The sequence below is a fragment of the Triturus cristatus genome, chromosome 6, assembly GCF_964204655.1.
Source record: "Triturus cristatus chromosome 6, aTriCri1.1, whole genome shotgun sequence".
Lineage (NCBI taxonomy): Eukaryota > Metazoa > Chordata > Amphibia > Caudata > Salamandridae > Triturus > Triturus cristatus.
Genome location: NC_140589.1, coordinates 1,188,971,748 through 1,188,992,502, shown reverse-complemented (window position 1 = coordinate 1,188,992,502; position 20,755 = coordinate 1,188,971,748). Strand labels below are relative to the sequence as shown.

Below are 20,755 nucleotides of genomic sequence, written 5' to 3'. Positions count from 1 at the left end.
GTGGGAGTTACTGACACTGAAGAACTATCTGGAAGTTCAGAGAGTCCCGAGGGGGCTACGCATCTCCTTAATGCCAAGTCAACAATATGCAACTAATGAATTACTCCAGGAATGGGGGGGGAGTATGTGCTTGAGTCATATTTAGGCCTTATCAAGATCTTGGTTACACACATTGAGGTGGTACTCAAAAAAATTAAAGAGGAACTACAAGAACTGGAAAAAGAGTTATCTACAACAGATATGAATCCTAAAATGAAAAAATTAAAAGAAGATCTGGAAAGTTACGTGGATAAACATGAGGAAGCGGTAAAAGCGAGGAAACAGGTAAAATTCCAACGCGATAAGGATGACTATTTACAAGGACGCTGTAGAAATTCAAATGAAATAACCAGTCATGACGGCAGGTAAGATGTAAGCTGCTTTATTCTGATCATCCGCTCTCCACCATCTAGATTGCCAATATTCTAACTTGAACTCTCATGGAATGTTCCAAGGGGACCAGAGAGGAGGGGTCGTAGGGTTGTACCAAGAGGGAGATAAACGGTACTTAAACTAGGAGGATTACAACAGACGCATATTTACTTACTAAGAAATTTGATATATTTAAACACCAAGGTCGTATGGACACAACGGCCCCAAGTTCAAGCAGCGTGACATCTCTAACTTTGACAGGGACAAGCGAAGGAGATCCAGAAACAAGTGGAGATCAGTCTACTCATAATTCTTTAGGGGACATGAGATTAGTCCTTCAGCAAAGACATTGGGAGGAAAATCGAAATTTTCAACAAAACCCATGAGGAAGGGGGAGAGGACACCATTGGGAGTCAAAAAAACAACAAGAAGGGGAAAAAAGGCGAAGGTGGCCCAGAAGAGAGATTAGGCACCAAAACAAGGAGTATGCGCAGACTACAAAAATAATCCCCATGACAATTGAAGCAGATGACCTTAATACAATGGTGGTTGCCAATCTTTCCACAGGTGTTTTAACTGAAACTGAAATATCACTACTGAAACACAGGATTAATTACTGTCCAATACAACAAATGGACTTGGCACAGACACGAATTGACATCTATAAGTATGTCAGTAAAATCAAACTTGCAAAAATCTTTCAAGAAAATAAAGTGATGGCAAGTCATGCAAAAGTGAGAAAGAAGGAACAAAATGTCACACAATCTCGGACAACCTTAACAACAGAAAATATGGATGCCTTATTAACACTGATTAATCTCAACAATAGAGATGAAAGTGATACTATCCCTGAAGAGGTAGCCTGCCCACAAAAAGGAGCGGATTTAAGTGGAAAAAAGCCAACATCATGATTTTACCTGCAATTACATCCAGGAAATAAAATTGACCTCTTCCAAGAGGTGGTAGTTCAAGATCTCTATAAAATCAAGAGAACTACATTTCGTGTCAACTTATCAAAGGAAGAGAGGAGTGCCCTGAGAAACTTAATGGAAGGTAAGACCATAACCATTAAAATGGCCGATAAAGGCGTAACATCGTGACATGGAAGATTTGCGATTATGAATCGGAAGCACATTCCCAATTAAAGAATAAGGAATATTATCAAAAACTTGAAAAAAATCCTACTCAGGCATACAAAGAAGCTTTGGATAAGAAAATTGAATACTGGTATTTTAAAAATCTAATCGATGAAGAGGAGAAACAGATCATCCAATTACAGCTACGATTTATTTCTTACCAAAGTTGCATAAAAATCCACGAAGACCACCAGGAAGACCTATTGTGTCAGCTAAAGGATCGTTATTCAAACCAATTGCCAGCTATATAGATTATTTTCTAATGCCATTCGTATTAAATCTAAGTTCTTATATCAGAAATACCACTGATCTATTGAGACATCTTCAAGATCTTACATGGCAGGATTCGTACTTGCTGGTAACAATGGATGTAATATCCCTATATACGAACATTGAAAATGACATAGGGATGTTGGCGTGCAGCTTCTTTCTGAAAGAACGTAACATACAGTACAACCAACATAATCAAATGTTGATAGATATGGTTGAAATGTGCCTGAATAAAAATCTGTTTGTATTTGGGGATGATGTATATCAACAAACAAAAGGATGTGCAATGGGTTTTTCCTTCAGTCCCGGATATGCTTGTCTCACAATGGGGTGGTGGGAACAACAATTGGCGTGGCACCCTAACAATTATCGATTTGTAAATAAAACAGCTATGTGGTTGCGTTATATTGACAACCTTTTAATTGTGTGGGATGGGACGGCAGCAGAATTCCATGAATATTTTGAAATCTTAAACTCAACTAAAGCTAACATCAAGTTCACCTACACAATCAGCAAAGAAAGCGTCATTTTGTTGGACACTGAGATCTATGTCTGAGAAAATAAATTACACACAACTTTACATCGAAAGACCACATCAACGAATACAACATTACACGCAGATAGTTTCCACAAGGCAACAATAATTGATAACATCCCCTATGGAGAATTTCTTAGAATCCATAGGATCTGCTCAGAAAATGAGGAATGGCAAAAACAAAGTATGAATACAGCAAGGAGATTTAAACAAAGGGGATATAAAAATCATATAGTGGAAAAAAGCTGGAACAGAGCAGATCAGAAAAAAAGAGAACACACAATAAAGAGGAAAGCCATTGAAAACCCCATTCCCACTGAACTAAAGGAAGATCCAGGAAGATTAATTCTAGACTTTTCTAACGAATCAAAACAAATCACGAAAATCTTGAGAAATAATTGGGAAACTATTACAGTTGGATCCAACGGTGGGAAAAATAATGGGTACTCACCCCAATATAACATATCACCGGGCACATAATTTAAAGGACAAGCTAATTCAAAGCCATCATCAAAGAACTGGGAAGCCAAAAGGTACTCAATGGTTAAAAACGAAAGGCTTTATAAAATGTCATAACTGTAAATTCTGCCAAATAGCGAAGAATAAGACAGAGGTAAAATTGCCAGAAAACAACATTTGGCAAATAAGAGATCTAATAACATGTAAAAGCCAATATGTTGTGTACGCTATAGAATGCCCGTGTTCCCTAATGTATATCGGAAACACTGTATGTGAACTAAAGAAGAGAATTCTTGAGCACGTTCGTGCAACAATAAATTCAGATCAGAGTAACGCCATTGCTAAACACATGGAGGTGGAACATAAAGGAGATTGGAAACAACTAACTTTCTATGCTTTGGAGTCGATCCCACAGAATGTAAGGGCCGGTGACCGGGTAAAGAAATTACGAAGGAGAGAATCGAAACAGATATTAAACTTCAGAACATTGACGCCGTATGGACTAAATCAAAGTGAGGATTTACATGTCCATCTATAAACGTGATGATGAGATTATGTCATAAGGATACAATTGTATGTGTAAATGTTGAAATGTCATCTCAGAAAAGCATACAAATGAAGAGAAATATTACAGAGTATCATTACATAAACCACTCTTAAATTTTTTTTTTTTAAACCCGCAGAAAAGGAAGGAGGATAATATGAAGGCCCACTGGAGGGCCTAATTTGAAATAACGGATTAAATTCCTCCCATTAAAATACTCGTAAAAAAATAGATCTATTGAAAAAATAAATTTTCTTTAAAATACATAGGAATTGAGGTTAATTCTAATTAGAATGTAGGGGAAAAAGGGTTGCATGCACCCGTACATATATTTAAAAAAAAAAAGAGGAAGTGAAGAAATAGTTATAAGGGAAGAAAAATAATCATTTTGAAGGGAAAATGAAATAACTTGCACAGTAATAAGCAAAAAAGGAAATAAAATAAAATGAATAATAAGAAATAATGTTTATATATATATATATATATATATATAATAAATAGAGGACACAGAGGTGATTTTAAAGGATTTATTAAAAAATAATTAAAAAAGAAAAACTCACAATTAACGGAGGTAAAAACTACATATCCCACAATTCAATTCGAGGGTCCTTGGTTGGAAATGATGAGTTAGAGGTCACATGTTACTAAGTAAGTGTATTAATTGGTTAAATTAAACATGCCATGTTAACCGTGATCAAGTAAACTGTGTTTACGAAATGCGTTGGTTGCTCCTCGAACTGGATACTTTGTTGAAATAAACGAATTGGATATGTTCATACTCTGCGAGTTCGGTTTCCTTAATCGTAAGGATTAGTGTGGATGGAAATTAATTGGAGTGGCTCTGCCTTGAAACACGCACCGGATTTGAAGCGCCAGGGTCTCAGCGAAAGCGAGCCAGGAGAGAGCAATATATATATATATATGTATATGTGTATATATATATATATAATATAAGTATTTATATTAATAATAAGAAATTATTATTTATTGGGGTGGGGAGACCCTCAATTCCCCCTTTTTCATTTTTATATATTAGTTTTTTCGTTTTTGTGAGGGAACACACAAGTTCCACTTTTTTTATATTACCCCCTAAACTCCGACCCACTTCTAAACCCCAATACACCCTTACTACCCTATACCCTTACCCAACCCTAAAACATCCATACCACCCTACACCCAATCCACCCGAAAACCCCTGTGCACCTATAAACCCTAAAACATTCTTAATATTGTATACCCCTACCCACCTTAAAAAAGACCCATATCACCCTATACCCTTACTCACTATTAAAACCCTGAAAAGACCATTACCACCCTATACCCCTGACACACCCCTATAACCTAAAATGACTATACCACCCTATAACCCTACCCACACCATAAACCATAAAAAATACCCTTGCCACCTTATAATACTACCCACCCGTAAACAAATAATTACCCTTGCCACCCTATACCCCTGTCATTACCAAACAAGATAAGTACACCTAAGGTTGGTGTGTGTGTGTACATATGTATGTATACTGTTGAAAATGTCCCTTTCTGCAGGGTCATATCCAAACTTTTTGGCTACCTCCTCTCATTTTTTGCTTAATTCGTATTTTTTTGGCTTTATGATTCTGAGCACTTTATCACTGCTAACCAGTGCTAACATGCTTGGACTCTCTCCTTTAAACATGGCAATACTGGCTCATATCCAATTGGCATATTTAATGTATTTATAAGTCCCTAGTAAAGTGTTACTACAGGCGCCCGGGCCTTTAAACTATATGCTACTAGTGGGCCTGCAGCACTGACTGTGCCACCCACTTACCTAGCCCCTTAAGCCTGCCTTGAGCCTGCCAATGCAGAGCCTGTATGTGCAGTTTTCAACTTCTATATCGACCTGGCAAGATAAACCTCAGGCCAGGCCTAACCTTCCTTTTCAATATACCTAAGTCACCTCTAGAGTAGGCCCTGGACAATGTATTTAAAAAGCAGAACATGTACTTTTTAGGTTTACATGTCATGGTAGTGAAATTCATTTTTCACTACTGCAAGGCCTGTATCTCCCATAAGATAACATTGGGATTACTGTATTACATCTTATAAGTGTAATTCCCAGCTGAGAAACTATAACATGTTCATGTTTGGTGTCTCTGGAATCCTACTTTAAATTCTCAATTCATGATGAAGTTGCATTTTAAATTACAATTCTGAAAATGCCCCTTTTAGAAAGTTGGCATTGTCTTGCGTTAGCCATTTGGTACCTGCAGCCTGTCTCTGATCACATGTCTGTGTGCAGTTTGCAGTTAGGCTTTTTGTATCTCAGCTAGACAACCACACACAATTTGATCTTAGATGTGACTTGATGGGCCTTCCTGACAAGATGGGAAGAAGGAGCTGAGCACAGCCTCACATACACCTGAATAGAGTGTGTCCTGTCCCCACACAAAGGGATGCATACCCCTATGTAGTGGGTCTAGACCCACGGCAAGATGGGAGGACATCTTTTTGAAGTCTCCCCACTTCAAAGGCACCAATGGGTATGAGTACTGGACCTCAGACACCACTTCTTCAGCACACTTCTGGACCTGTGGATTCTCTGCTAGGAAGAAAGACTACTGTGCTGCTGAAGGAATTCCACTCTGCTGGACTCCTCTTTGCTGGACTCCTGCTTTGATGTGCTGACCTGCTGCCCTCTGCCTGGGTGAGAAGGACTGGACCTGCATCACTTTACCCCCAGAACCTAGAGTTACTCCAAGGGCTATGTGGCTGGCCTCTGAAGTCTCAGGGACATAAAATATTTCCAACCAACTGCACCGGGACTCTGCCAGCTGTGAGTCTACTCTGCCAAGTGTTGGCACCCCAGTCCTGGACCCTTGGAAGTGGGCCTAAGATGCTTGTCAGAGGAACAGAGGCATCCTCTCTGCTCAGCGGTGCACCCAAGAGCAGAACTGAAGCATCACAGCTGCTGCATGAACTGGACCTCATGCAATAAACTTGCATCGTCCCACCTCCCGCATCTTAGGACAGATGCATCACCCACGGAAACTGCCTCTGTGCGACGCATTATGTGGTGCAAGCTCCTCATATCTCCTGCAAAGGCAGAGAAAACAGATATGTCCCGGGTGTGGGAACCCCTGGACATGGCAGGAGCTGGCCCGGGGGGGTGGTCCCCAGGGTCATTAATGGCTCCAGGAGAGAGGCCCCCCTCTTTCTCTGTGCATGTGCCGGCCCAGGGTTGGTGGTGGTCCCCATCCAGTATTATTTATTTTTTAAGGCACTGGGGAGGTGGTGGTCCCCGGGGTCTGGTGGGGTCCATGTGGCCCCCTGCAAATTGTGTTAAGTTACCCAGGGAGGTTGTAGTTCCTGGGGCTTCTAGAAGCCCAGGAAGGGGGTCCACATGGACCCCCTACATTATTTCAAATAAAGCCCCAGGGAGGTGGTGGTCCCCAGGGTTCACAGAGGCCAAGGAGGGGGACCCCATGCGCCCCCTCCTTTATTATAAAATACCCCCTGGACCTGGCACACCCGGGAGTCTCTTGAAAAACAAGCAGAGGAGACCGCATTTTTTCTCAATTTTTGCATGCAAGTTCTAGAATTTCTTGGGATGTGTTTCCTAAAAAAATATTTTTAGCCCTTGTGGAGTCCTTGAGCATCAGGGCTGGAGGGTCAGGGTATTCCTATCCTGCCCCTTTTTCTTTTTTTTGCAGTTTTTTTTAGGACTCGGTTGAAGCCAACTCCCATTATGGCTGCCAACACTTCCTGGTTGAAGTGTTGGCAACCAATCAGAGCTTTGCAGATTTCCGCACAAGCTCTTTATTATTCATGAGTTATTCGAGTTTATAGATATACAAATTTGGATTTCCGTAAATTTCTTGACAACTACTGAATGGATTTACACCAAACGAGAGATCTGCAGAACAAAATGTAACTCTCTGCCAAATTTGGTGGCATTTCATCCAGTGGTTTGGGCTGTAGTCGTGTCCCAACCTGGGAATTGACATGGAAAACACACTTTTTTGGACTCCCCCTTTTCTCAGCCCCTGTTTGACCGATCACCCTGAAACTTTAAATGTACTCCTCACGAATCACCTGCACACAGTTTTTGCTGAATTTCATGAAGGTTTGTCAAACAGCGCCAAAGATATAGGCAAGTCAAAAAATTGAAACGTTGCTAATTATATCTATCTACTGGTGGCAACTTTACTAGGGTCTTTTAATAAGCTAAATATGCCAATCGGCTGTAAGCCAATATTACCATGTTTTAGGGAGTGATCCCAAGCACTTTAGCACTGGTTAGCAGTGATGAAGTGAACAGAGTTTTAAGGCCAACAAAAAGAAATGTGCAAAAAATTGGAGGGAGTAGGCAAAGGTTTGGGGGAAGATAGTCCTAAAGCTCACAGGTCTACTGAAACCTCCATTGAAAACTCAATTACAAATATTTGACTGCAGGAATGTTAATGTTCGATAAACTCTGAAAGATTTTTGGCTAAAACAGTCAAACAGATATTTTTGTCAGTTCCTTTGTCAAAATGAAAGTTTTTACAACTTCTCCATTTTAGCCACTACTTAGATCAGCAACAGAAACAATCTCAAATGAGAATATAGAGTAAAGTAGATTCATTGGTATTCACTACTGTGATCTAAATTTTCAAGGTAAAGTAACTTTTTTACATCAATGTTGACAACCATGTCAATGAGGGTGACTGTGGTAAAAAACAAGCATTTGCAATGCAATAGATCTCACATTGCTGAAAGTTTGAGCTATTGGTGTTGCATTATTATTAACAACGACAATAGCTCAAACTTTCAGCAATGCGAGACCTATTGCACTGCAAATGCTTATTTTTTAATCCTATCTCGGTCACGACCTGTTTAAGGTTTCTGTGAACATATTATCCCAAAGACATTAATGTTTACGCAGATAGCTCCCAGTCAATGTGACCGGGCTTTCACTGCTTCTTGCTGCCCATTCCAAAGCTAGAAGTTATGAAACATTATAAAAACACACTGCTGCACTACACACAGCCTGCTTAACATATAGCAGCAAAAATCAAAGCTGGGGATGGAGCTCCATTGCCCACCGACGAACAGGTAATATTATCTTAACCTCTATTGTGTAAAAGGTGTTGTCTGCTGGGAAATGTACTGCAATTTGGAGAAAATTCAGTCACTAAGGGCACAAGACAATTGTTCCCGTCTTTTACACAGAGTTCACTAAACTTCATGTTTAATCCATGGGGTGGATGTTGTATTTCCAACAATTAAACTAGAAATATTTCTGCCTCTTACAGTAATGAAAACTTTATATAAGCATGGTTAACACACACCAAGCGAAACATGTTTAACTCAGACGATGCTCTAGAGGCGCAATATATTTAATGCTACTTGTACCTAAATAAATATTTCTGCCTTTGACAATAATGTAAAACGTTAAATAAACCCCCAAAACAGTAATGTAATTCGTGAGTTACACCAAATAAGAATCTTAAAAATAAAATTTCACTACTGTTTAAAGCTTCCAAAATGGCGATTTAGGGCAATTCCCAACATATTAACGTTCCACTAAAACACACATATGCCAGTCTTACCACCGCTAACAATTGTAACAGTATTGTTAATGCGTCCTTCTGCCTTCAAAGTACAAAGTTTTTGTTCTGGGACTGCAGACTCATGGTCTCTTCATTCTCGGTTTACAAAGAATTTAAGGTGTGAACATTAGAAAGTGCTTACGTGCTAAATATAGCCTAAAGATTTCTGAATACAAAATTGACCTGGTGAACACCTTTTGATCATAAAAAAGAGTAAATAAGCAAAACAAGAAGTCTGGAGTAGTGGGAGATGGTAGAACCCTTTGTGGTTCTGCCAAGCTGTATAGATTGTTATCCTCCTTCTAACTAGCATATGTGATTTTCGTTGCACCCTTGACACTTGCCTGTGAAGTTACCAACAGCAAAACACACACAGAATTTGCAAGGTGCACACCAATAATGCAGCTACAGGGGAGAGAAGTGAAAAAAGTGCTAAAACATTACCACCTCCATAGTCTCCAGAAGCACACATGTGTAAAGGTTTGTTTTCTGCTTTAAAAGGTAGAGCGGCAAATTATAAATTGGAGAGAATTGATTGACACTGTGAGCATCAGTTCAATTTCAGAAAGGTATAGCGTGACTGCAAATGAGTTTTGGCTGATGGAAGAAATATGCATATGTTTATAAATAGTGCTATCAAAACAAAAAGAAAAGTGACGCTGACTTCAAAACCTAGTTAAGCAGGTAACAAAACTTGAATACAGATGAGCCAAAAAGTCACTCGGTACAAACAGGCCCGAGTAAGTCTAAAAGCAGGTCATGGACCAGAAAAGCTGTATTCTAACGCACTAGATTTCAAATAAAATATAATTCCTTTTATTTTAAATAGAGCATATTTTTTCACACTGCTATTATAATATTTAAAAAAACACAGCCAAAATGATACTTCCACAGATACATTTTTAAATGTCACTAACATATGTTCAACTTGTTACCAAGGTATAGAGTGACTGCAAACGAGTTGTGGTTGATAAAAACAATATACCGGCGCATTCCGTTTCAGAGAGAAAGAGAGTCTTTCAGGTCAATTAACTTGTTGCCACACCCTACTCACTTTGCAACTCAGCAAGGCACTAAATTAAGTTAACTGAAGCCAATGGCTTTGTAAATTGATAAATGTGCTAACTCCGAACACCCCCGCTTGTGGACCATTCTGGAAAAACGTGTGTATGTGACAAAAAATGCAGTACAAGTAAAGAAGCTTTCACTAGGCAAGGGGAGATTAAGCGATTTCTTTACAATCACAACATTTTGAGCCGCCCACCAAGACATGAAAGCCATACAAAACAGTGGCCCGGGGAGATTCAGAAAACAAGCTGTAAGAAAACAGTGGCACATGGAGAGGATCATTAAGAAAACAAATGTGCAGGCAGCAAATTGAAAAAACAACGAGCGGGAGTCATGGTGGGGGAGGCAGCAGTAACACAACTGTGGCATGAAGAGGAGGTGGGAGGAAGAATGCTATATTTTAATTTAAGCAGGTAGGGTGCTGAGGCTAAACACAGACAAACAGTAGCAGAGAAGGAAACCAGAGGACTGACAAAAAACCATAGTGGAATGAGACAGTACTAAGTCCCTGCTCTGTGGGAGGAACAGAAGACAGAAAGGAGGGACAAAGAGGCAAGACTGACCACGAGCAAGCAGGGATTTTTGAAGGACACTGACATAGACAAATGAAATGCAATGGCAAGAAAGGGGATGAACTTAAGCTCACACACCGATTACAGCAGGTATCGAAGAGACAGCACGCGCATTGTCTAGCTAAACCTAACAACTATTCCGGCACTGGATAAGAGGGCAGGTGCACCACAGTCAAACAGCAAGAGACCAACGACTCCATTCTTAATTTCAAGCATTGTGATATTTCTTCTATTGTCAATCTTGAAGACTGACTGGAGAAAATTGAGAACACAAAGAGAGCAGTCAGCATCTCTAGGCTGCCACAAACCAGAAAGTGCAACTAACTTTCTGGGTTTGAGTAATACTTTTTTGGGGAGTGAGCAGAGACTCTTAATAGACTCTTAAGAGATCGTCAGTCTATCATTTTTAGGTGGGCTGCATAACTATCAATGGCAGGCTAATGCAGTGGGGTAAGGGAAGTGTGATACCAACTTAATGTGAAGAATCTTAGTGCCACCTGGTCTTGAGGAGGTGTTTCATGTTCCAGTCACTCGGTGGCTTTTAACAGACTGTGTTTATCCCCCATACTATTACTCACTTGCCTCATGGCCACAAATTAGTGGCTGCTCACATAAACCTGGCTGGTTGGTCATGCTGCTGTCATCTTGTGGGCTGCCACTTACCCTCCTTGTTGAAGAAATAGCCAATTTAAATGCTGGCTGTTGACTGTCTACTTTCCCTCACCTGCAATGCTGGATGGAGATTATTTTTGGTACCTGGTGGTTGTGGTGAAGTATACAAAAATGTGATGGATGGAATCTCTGAATTAGTCTCAAGGACCAGATATTACTTAGGGCTGCATCCCGATCAATGTTCAGTGGAATGGGCCTGGATAGCACTGGGAAATTGCTTTCAGCAGAAAAGGGTGACAGGAGGCAAAAAGTAATCTGCCAATGGCCTGGTGTGAGCTATTTAGCTGCGAGTCAATCATACGGTGCCCGACCAGGCCTGTCACATTTTTCAATCTAAGCCACTTTCCTGGTTCTTTAAATTTTGGATGACTTGTTGGAAGTCCTAGATGGGACGTTTTTCTAGCTACACTACAATCTGACCAGGTTGATTAGAGATTTAGTCGTACCTTTTGAGCTGACCTTCCATCACCCTTTTATATCCCTGCTCAATATTTTCTTGTCCTCATGATGACCTGCCAAATCATGGAAGGTCACAATGTCATCATCATTTCCAGGGCTGAAAAATATTTTCTTTGATGGAACTTTGTGCAGGAATAATCTTGCGCTATCCTTCCCTTGGAAGCAATTACCTGCATATTTTGTGAAACTTTCATGTTCTTTGTGCTGCTTTTCTTTTCTTTTCTAATTACCTTATTGCACAGCCCTTATGATTTTTCCGAACACTGTGTGTTCACCCAACACATTGAGGAGTTACTCTGTAAATATTTATGCTGCTTATGACTGTATGAAACAACATAAATTCTCTTCTCAACGTATTTTAAGTTCCACCATTCATTTTTTACTTACTGCGCATAACAGTACAGTCTTTATGTACTGTACAAAGGTTTATGCATCATCTGGCACAATATCTATAGGGACAGTGTTGCATGCCTATGTATGCAAAACCTACAGCTCTGCCAGAGTAGGAATTTAATAGTATAGCAAAAATGCAAGATTCATTCACATGTAGACATACTTACAACACAAAATCACTGAACATAAACAAATCCACAGCAATTGATGGGTCAACTAAACACATTCCACACCAAGGTAGTCATAGTCTTTGTTTAGTGCAATGTCTGGTTTGAATGTAAGTATGTACATGGTATATTGGCAGTGCAAACCTAACCCTGAAGCAGCAGAGTGCTTTGTATAGTCAAGGAAAAACATAAAGTCAACAAGTAACAGGATAGGAAGCTGGATTGTGGAAAATTGTGTTGTGATGCAGTGTTATTTAAAGAGGTGAGAGGTTATAAAGAGGTTATTTCCTAAATTGAAGCAGGGTTGGGGAACATTATTTACATTATTTTAGAAACTATTTTCTGGCTAAACCAGAATATATATAGAAACAGAGATCCTTGAGCTAAGTCCTTCACTGATGAAATACTGATGCTATTTTATATATTAAATGTGTTATTTAATATGTTATTCTTTACAAATGTTAGAGAAGAGCACATTATGGAAGTCATATTGAACAATGCTTACCATCTGAGTCGAGCTGATCTGGGTTGTATACAAGCCGACAGTTATCCCTGTCATCAGGAACTCCATCATTGTCATCATCAGAATCACATGCATCACCTTTCCCATCCTTATCATTGTCAGCTTGATTTCCATTGGGAACATAAGGACAGTTGTCTAAATTGTTCTGATGACCATCATCATCGATGTCCTCATTATTATCACATTGGTCACCAACAAGGTCGTTATCCACATCGGTCTGGAGAAAAGGAATGGAAATCGTTTTAGAACATTGCTTCTTATTAAAAGCATAAGCTGATACAATCAGTGACATGAACTTGAAAGACTGGCATCCACTCTAAATATAAAACCTATTATGTGGTGAAGGCATATCAGGCCTGAGAAATCTTTAATTAAACAAGAATATGACTAAGAAGATGTGTTGAGAAGGGCTATGAATCAGACGGTTTCTCAAAAAAACTCTTTAAACTAATTTTACAACACACACCAATTGAGATTTCCAGAAAACAAACGTTACTTTAGGTTTTGTCTCTTCAGGAGAAATAATGTTATCACCTCCTCTTTACAACACTCGCACATTCAAAGAAACCTTTAAAAAAATATGTCAGGGAACCATTGCTGCTATTACCATTTGAGCGGCATAATAATATTGGCATGCCAAATGAAATTAATATAGAGAGGTAGTATAAAAAAGTTCATGTAGGTTAAAAATCAAACTTTAATGTATTTAGTTAGTTAATTAGTTAGTTATTTAAATAGATTTTTGAGCTTATTTTGAAACACCATGTTTCTTGTTTAATAAAAATGCCAGCTTGGTCACTTGGGATCTGATGAGATAGTACTTTGCCCAGGAGTTTTCATTTGCAATCCCTTAATGTATAAAACACTCACTTGCAGGCAACTTTCAAGAGTTCGATTTCAGCAGGTTTGTGAATAGAGTGCCATTTGATTAGGTCCCAGGTTTGGGTTCAAGGCATTTCATAGCATAGGGCTTTGATCTCCTAAGTATCAGACCCCAAGCAATAGCCATTTAAAGGGTCATTGGGTGATGAATTGGGCCACTGTTTAGCAGAGACTTCTGGCTGATGAATAATGGGAGGCAAGCGAATACAAGTATTTCTGGCCCTTTCTTAGTACTTTTTATGTACAATGCAGAGGTGCTGGAACAAGACCCTTGCTTCCGCGAGCAGCCAGCTAACTGCGTGAACATGCTTGCCTGAGTCTGTTTCATTTGCATAGGTTCAGGCCCATTCTTGATGCTGAACTGCCTTAACATGATTGCCTGAATCTGTTTCATTTTCATAGGTTAAGACCCATTCTGGATACTGAAATGCTCTAAGTTGCTTGTCTGAGTCTGTTTCATTTGCATAGGTTGAGGACCATTTTGGAGGCATGCTGTTGCAATCATAGGAGCCTGTTAGTAGATTTTTTAAGCAGCCCTGAGCAGATGACATTGTTATCAAAACATGCAATAACGGATGCTTTGATGAGCTGCACACAGTGATTGGTTTGGTCAAATGCATGAGAGCTGCATTTTAACCCCTTTGACCACTGTGTTGAGTTGGGGTGCAGAAGAGATCTCCACATCAAAGATGATCTCTGGTTTCCTTATATTAGCTTAGGCTGTTGGAGCTATTATTTATTGGAGGTGGCCATGTACAGGACAAGAAGTCAAGTTCAGTCCCTCATATCACAGGAACTTTTACTTAAATTCCATTTGTGCAGAGAAAACTGTCCTTCATTCCATTGAAAACAAGATCAACATATGAGGTGATAGTTGCCTCGTCTTTGGGGTTGTTTCCAAGTCTTAAGTGTGTTTGGCTGCCATTATCATATGTTTGGAAATTCTGCAAATATTGCACAAAGAACTGTGACAGAATGTGTATAAATACATCCAAAAGCTTTGCTATATAGCAGTGATCGCTGTGGAACACCACATAACACCTATTGAGAAGATGATTCCACTATACTAATTCCTATTTTCACAGTAGAGTTAAATAGAAAACTTTGAATTTAAGCCATGACCACACCTGGTCACATTTCCAACCTTACAAGCAGGGCTGAGAAGTCCATCCTTCCACAGGCATCAGAGGAAGTGCAAAGGCTAGAATTATATCAAGCATGAAAGGGAGCAGAGCTTCTCTGAGGTTGGCTAAGGTAGGGTTTGTGCCCCAGAATCATCTGACTCCTGAGTGGTGGTCATATAACAGATGGTTCTGTTCAATTGTTTTAGGAGCTGTCTCCTTACTTCCATTTCAATTATCTTCTTGAAGTAGGATAGGTTAGATTTCGGTCCATAATCTTTTTCAAGTCTTGGGGTCTACTCATGTTTTTTTAAGAGTACTGATGGTGCTGTTGGCATGCCAGGAACAACTTCTTTATCATGTTAATGATGTCTCCATAATTGATAGGAGGAATTGTTTAACACAAGCTGCTGGTTATGGCCCAGGAGTATATTAAATGTTTTTGTCTTCAAAGTCAATATCAAAGCTTCCTTGATCTCTAACAGCCTGACAGGTTTGAAAGTAAATTGAGGTGGAAGGATGGGCAGGGAATGGGACTGAGCAGTTTTGCTGGAGATGGAATTCTGAATATTGATAATTTTAGACTCAATGAAATCCAGAAGGGTGCTCCAGCGCTCTTGCAATATACAAAGGGTATTCGTCAGGATCAGACATTTTTGGTAGATGCTAAACCTCTTGTGTACGGTTAGAGGACACCTAGATGTGTTTTGTAAATTAGTCAATTTTCTCTCCTTATGGCAATATGTGAGCTTTTTGCTATTGAGGTTGTGGTACAAGATCCCCTACAAGGCTTTAGGAGCAACAGGGATAGGAGGGTTTCTTCTGACTGAAATATTGATTTCCGTGAACTGTCTGATACTGACTGATGGAGTTGTATTCAGGTCTGAGATGAAGGGAGTGATGAAGAGATCCGTCCAGGACTATAATTGCACTAAGGTATTGAAGGCATTAAGATTGAGTAAACACAAGGTCAAGCATTTGTCCTTCAGTGTGAATTGAGATTTTCACTGTCTGGTTAAAGCCTAAGGCCACTGTGTCTGTTTCAGATTTAGGCTTCAGTTTAACAACCCAGAGAAGATTAAAATTGCTCATGATAACTATTTTCTTGGAAAGGGTTTGCATGTGAATTGTTATTTTGAGGAATAAATTCAGAAATCTTGGGCTCTATCTAGAGGGCTAGTCGACCACTGCAATGATGAGTGAGCTGTCAGATTTGGTCGGGCAAACGGTGCTGATTCATTCAAGAGATGGATAAGCTCTGAGTTAACTCCAAACAGGTTAGGTGGCTGTGCAGATAATGGCTACCATGATCAATATGTTGATCTCTCATTGGAGCCAGGGTGCGGAGCTGAGTACAGGTCCGGTAAGGGTGCGGCAGCACCTAGCAGCATCGGAGCATTATTTATATATTGGCTGATTGAGGAGTGAAAATAGCCTGACTCAGGTATTATATCTTTATATCCACTCCTATAATAGATGGGTTGATTGTTTACGGTGGGCAGTGAAAAAAGGGAGGACCAAGGAGACTGGACCATCCCACCGACCATATATGAGTTGGCGCTTGGTGAGGTAGCTAGTAATTGTCTTCTTAGGCAAAGAGAACTGAGTTACTTTAATAAAGCATGGTCTAAGAGTGTTATCGCTGGTTGGAGAGTCTGTCACCCGTTTAATGGCTCGCACCCCCCTTGGTCTTCAGGGCTTAGTGGATGAATTTGCCATTTTTATGTGGGATCATGGACTGAAAATTAACATTGGTAAAACTTTTGCCATAAATATTGGAAGAACAGGCTCTAGATGGCAAGACATCTTCATTGATGGTGGAAAAATTGAGTTCACAACAACTTTCTCTTACCTGGGGATATTATTTAGGTGTACTGGGAAGTTGCAACGGCTATAAAATCTAGATTACTTCAATTTGTTAAAGCTAGAAGGGCCCCTGCTTCAGTTTGCTAGTACCCAAGGGATCAAACATCTAAGGGAAATGTTGACCATTTACAAGGCTAAATGTAGACCTACTGTTATGTATGGGACCGAACTATGGGGATATGGGCAGACCGATAGTCTCCAACTTGAAGAAAACGCTTTTTTGAGAAACCTTTTAGCAGTTCCGAAAAGCAGTGCAACTTATGTCTGTCACACAGAATTAGGAGTCCCCTATATTGATGACCTGATTAGGACACAGCCAGTGTTATTGTGGCACAAAATGTGATCATCTGAACACACCACACTCAACTGATCAGTTATTATCGATTGCCTCAGATCTACATCAGCCCTAAAATTCCTTGACTCAAATTTGTACACAACTTTTTGGCAGACATTGGCCACCCTGAATATTTCAATCACCCCGAGAGCTTGGCTCCCGTTCTGAGAAAAGTACTCAAAACGAAATGTTTAACTCTATTAGAGGAAACGTGACTAGCATCAGAAATATTGAAACCGTCTGTCCAGAGGAATCAGATGATCCTGACCAGTTTTAATATACATTTTATTTAGTCAATGTGTTTAATGCACGTCACAGGTTTGTGCTGACCCAATTCCATTACTACTAAGTGGTTCAATGCATACTATCTTGTTTTGTAAACATTTCTTTGAGGCTAGAAAAAATTATTTTAAAACCTTGTTAAGTCAATTGGGCTTTGTACAATGCTAACCAGCTTTTCTGTATTTGCAAATGTTACCTACCATTTATATATGTAGTGTAATGGCTCGATTCTTATGGGCCGTTGTTAATTTTAGGCAGCGGCTATAGTGAAACTTGGAAATGCACTGAGTGTGCCTTTGATGATCGAGCTTGCACTTGTATTTACATACTGTAGTTTTTTAAGCTTTTTTAACTTGATCAAATTTCATATTGTTTTTGACTATTTTATGGATGTTTTAATGCAGCTTTTATGATTCATTTGTGAATTCGAATAAAGCTTATTTTGATTGAGTCTGAAATAAGGTTAAAAATGGATGATAAATAAACGTTATAAGAGAAATACTCCTCTGTGCCGCTCCCCTCTATTTCCTACTGGTTTTTATGATAAGCTGGGTTGACAATGGGAAGAATCTGGGTTGACTAAGATAGCAGAAATATTTGCCTCAGAACAATTATGTTCACGTGATGAGTTGCATTTAGATTTTGGATTGGTGAATGGGTCCTTTTTCAAATATGTTCAAATCAGAGACAAATTAACTCTAGTGATATTTCTTTGGAAAGGGTACCTCTTTTAGAGATTATAAGCCAGACAGATATTAGGATAGGTCAGATCTACAATCTCCTAAGGGATACAGTTCCGGACAATCTATAGATGATCAAATAAAATTGGACGAGGAAACTAGGAGAAGGGGTTGTGGATTTATACGTCTATTGGCTTAAGTATAAAGGTTTTTTTCTCCTCTGATCGCAGAGCTCAGCACTACAAAAATTATTTTCAATTTGTATTACATCCCAGTGAAGTTGTTTCGTTGGGATAAAAGGGATGGTGATAAGTACTGTAGATGTAGAGAGGACCCTGCAGATTCAATCCATATGTTCTATGAGTGTGAGAAGTTAAAACCCTTAACACAGGGAATCGAGGTACACTTAAAGAAACTACTGGAGAGGGAGATTAATATTAGTCCACTTATGATGCTCTTTGGATGTGTTAATAGGAGTGAAAATAGCCTGACTCAGAGGTATTATATCTTTATATCCATGGCGTCTGCCCGATTGCTAATAGGCTCTTCAACATCTCAGCAAGAACAATGACAATTATTAAACCCACCGACAAAGGGGGAGGTATTGTCATACTAGATCAAACCAAATATGATATGGAAATACTCCGACAACTCAACAATCCAGAACACTACCGTGCCCTTGCATCTGACCCACTACCAGGAATAAGATCCAAAATACAAAATCTCACTGACCAGGCTAAACTGGATAATATCATATCCAACAAGGAGGCCTTATTTCTCAACAACAGTAACCCCCGCACTCCTGTACTCTACGCCTTGCCCAAAATACATAAAAACCAACAAAATCCCCGTGGTAGACCTATTGTATCAGGGTGTGGCTCTATCTTGGAGCCCATCGGCAAATACATCGACAATATCCTTAAAGAATTTGTGCCTCTTACTGATACTTTTGTCCGGGATAGCATGGATCTGATTAACCTCATCGAGGATACCCCTTTTACACCAGGGACAGACTTAATGGTCGGTATGGACATTGAGTCCCTCTACACCAATATACCCCACAGAGAGGGTCTGGAAGTCATAAGAACTATCCTCAAAAGCCGTCCATTGCCCACAAGGATACCTACTGACTTTGTGATGTCCCTCCTTGAAATTGCCTTAGAGAACAACTATTTCCTGTATAAGGATACTTATTATCTACAGATCAAAGGAGTCTTTATGGGCGCGTGCTTTGCCCCGAATTTTGCGATTCTTTATGTCCATCACCTTGAAAGCACATTAATTCTTACCAGTCTTAATCCCTTTAGGAACAACATCACATTTTGGCGTCGATATATAGACGATATCTTGCTCATCTGGACAGGTGACAAGGTTACTCTATCACAATTTGTCGATTGGCTACGTAACTGCCAACAACATTTGAAATTTACCATTGACCCCAAAGAAGTGGACCTTCCATTTCTAGACCTCACCCTATGGGTTGAAGACCAAAAGATTGGGACCACACTCTACAGAAAACCAACGGAATGCAACACTCTACTCCTCTATTCTAGCTACCATCCACGAGGTCTTCGAGATGGTTTTCCGTTTGGCCAATTTCTACGGATTCGACGCAATTGTAAATGGCGCAGGGACTTCTTCAGGGAGGCCGCAATATTAACCTCTAAACTCATCGCCCGAGGCTATCCCAAGAAATTGGTCACAAGGGCACGAAAACGAGCTTGGTATACACACCGTGAAACCTTACTCACCCCAAAGGAAAGAAGATCTAATACTCTGATCCCTTTTGTCTCCACTTTCTCTCCCTCCAGTAACAAACTATCCAGGATTATCAAATCACATTGGAATGTCCTGGCTCCTCTTGCTATCTTCAATGAACCTCCTTTATTTTCTTATCGCAGAGGAAAAACATAGCTGACCACTTGGTACACGCCATCACTTGGCCCAAAACCACCGCTACGGTTGAATCAGTCCAAAGCTCTTGGAAGTTACCACCTCTGTTGGGTCATTACAAATGCCAGAGATGTTTGGCATGTTCTTCCACTACAAACACCAAAACCTTTGAACATAATCGACTTAAATTTGATCTACATTCTTTCACCAATTGTAGGTCCCAGAATGGTATTTACTCGATAAAGTGTCCTTGTAATAAGCTTTACATAGGACAAACCACTCAAATGGTCAAGGATCGCAACCTACAACATCGAAGTCGCATCAGGTGTGGGGTCTTGACAGCACCCTTGGTCTCCCATTTTAAAGAAAAAAATCACAATGAATCTGATTTTACTTGGATGGTGATTGACCAACCATCGAAACCCTTAAGAGGTGGCAATATCCAAAGACTTTTGAACAGATGTGAATGTCGTTGGATAGCCCGCTTTAATACCATTGAACAGGGTCTGAATTCTCTTGATGAATGGAATTCCACACTGTCATAATTTCTATGTTAACAATTGCTGCCTACCCTGTCTGTCCTAAACTGCATTCTGTCTTGTCGCTTTTTAGTCCTGGATGCCACCTACATGTAACAATTAAGTGCCCTCATTCAGTCCGTCTTTCTTCCTCCTTTTCCTTTTCTTTTCCCACAACCCCCCCCTTTCCACCCCATCTCTCCCCCCATCTTCCAATAGCCCTTTCATTCTTTGAATTATTTATTTTTAAATGTTGATATACTTTTCTTTCTGACCAGACCTAAATGTACATTTGTTCATAAATTGCTATTTTCCACTAACCGCAACTGTGTAACTGTTGTTCACATATTCATTCTTGTTATTATATTAACTGAATTGTCGTTATTGTATATTT

General features: G+C 39.7%; 1 protein-coding gene across 2 annotated transcripts in view; it reads right to left on the bottom strand.

Annotated features, from left to right (window-relative positions):
* The window catches only part of THBS2 (thrombospondin 2), a 556,651-nt gene that overhangs the window by 174,937 nt on the left and 360,959 nt on the right, over positions 1 to 20,755 (bottom strand). For both annotated transcript variants that reach the window (XM_085612109.1, XM_085612110.1), the window contains exon 17: positions 12,768 to 13,002. In XM_085612109.1, the coding sequence (XP_085468235.1) occupies positions 12,768 to 13,002 (235 nt within the window). The remainder of the gene's footprint in view (positions 1 to 12,767; positions 13,003 to 20,755) is intronic.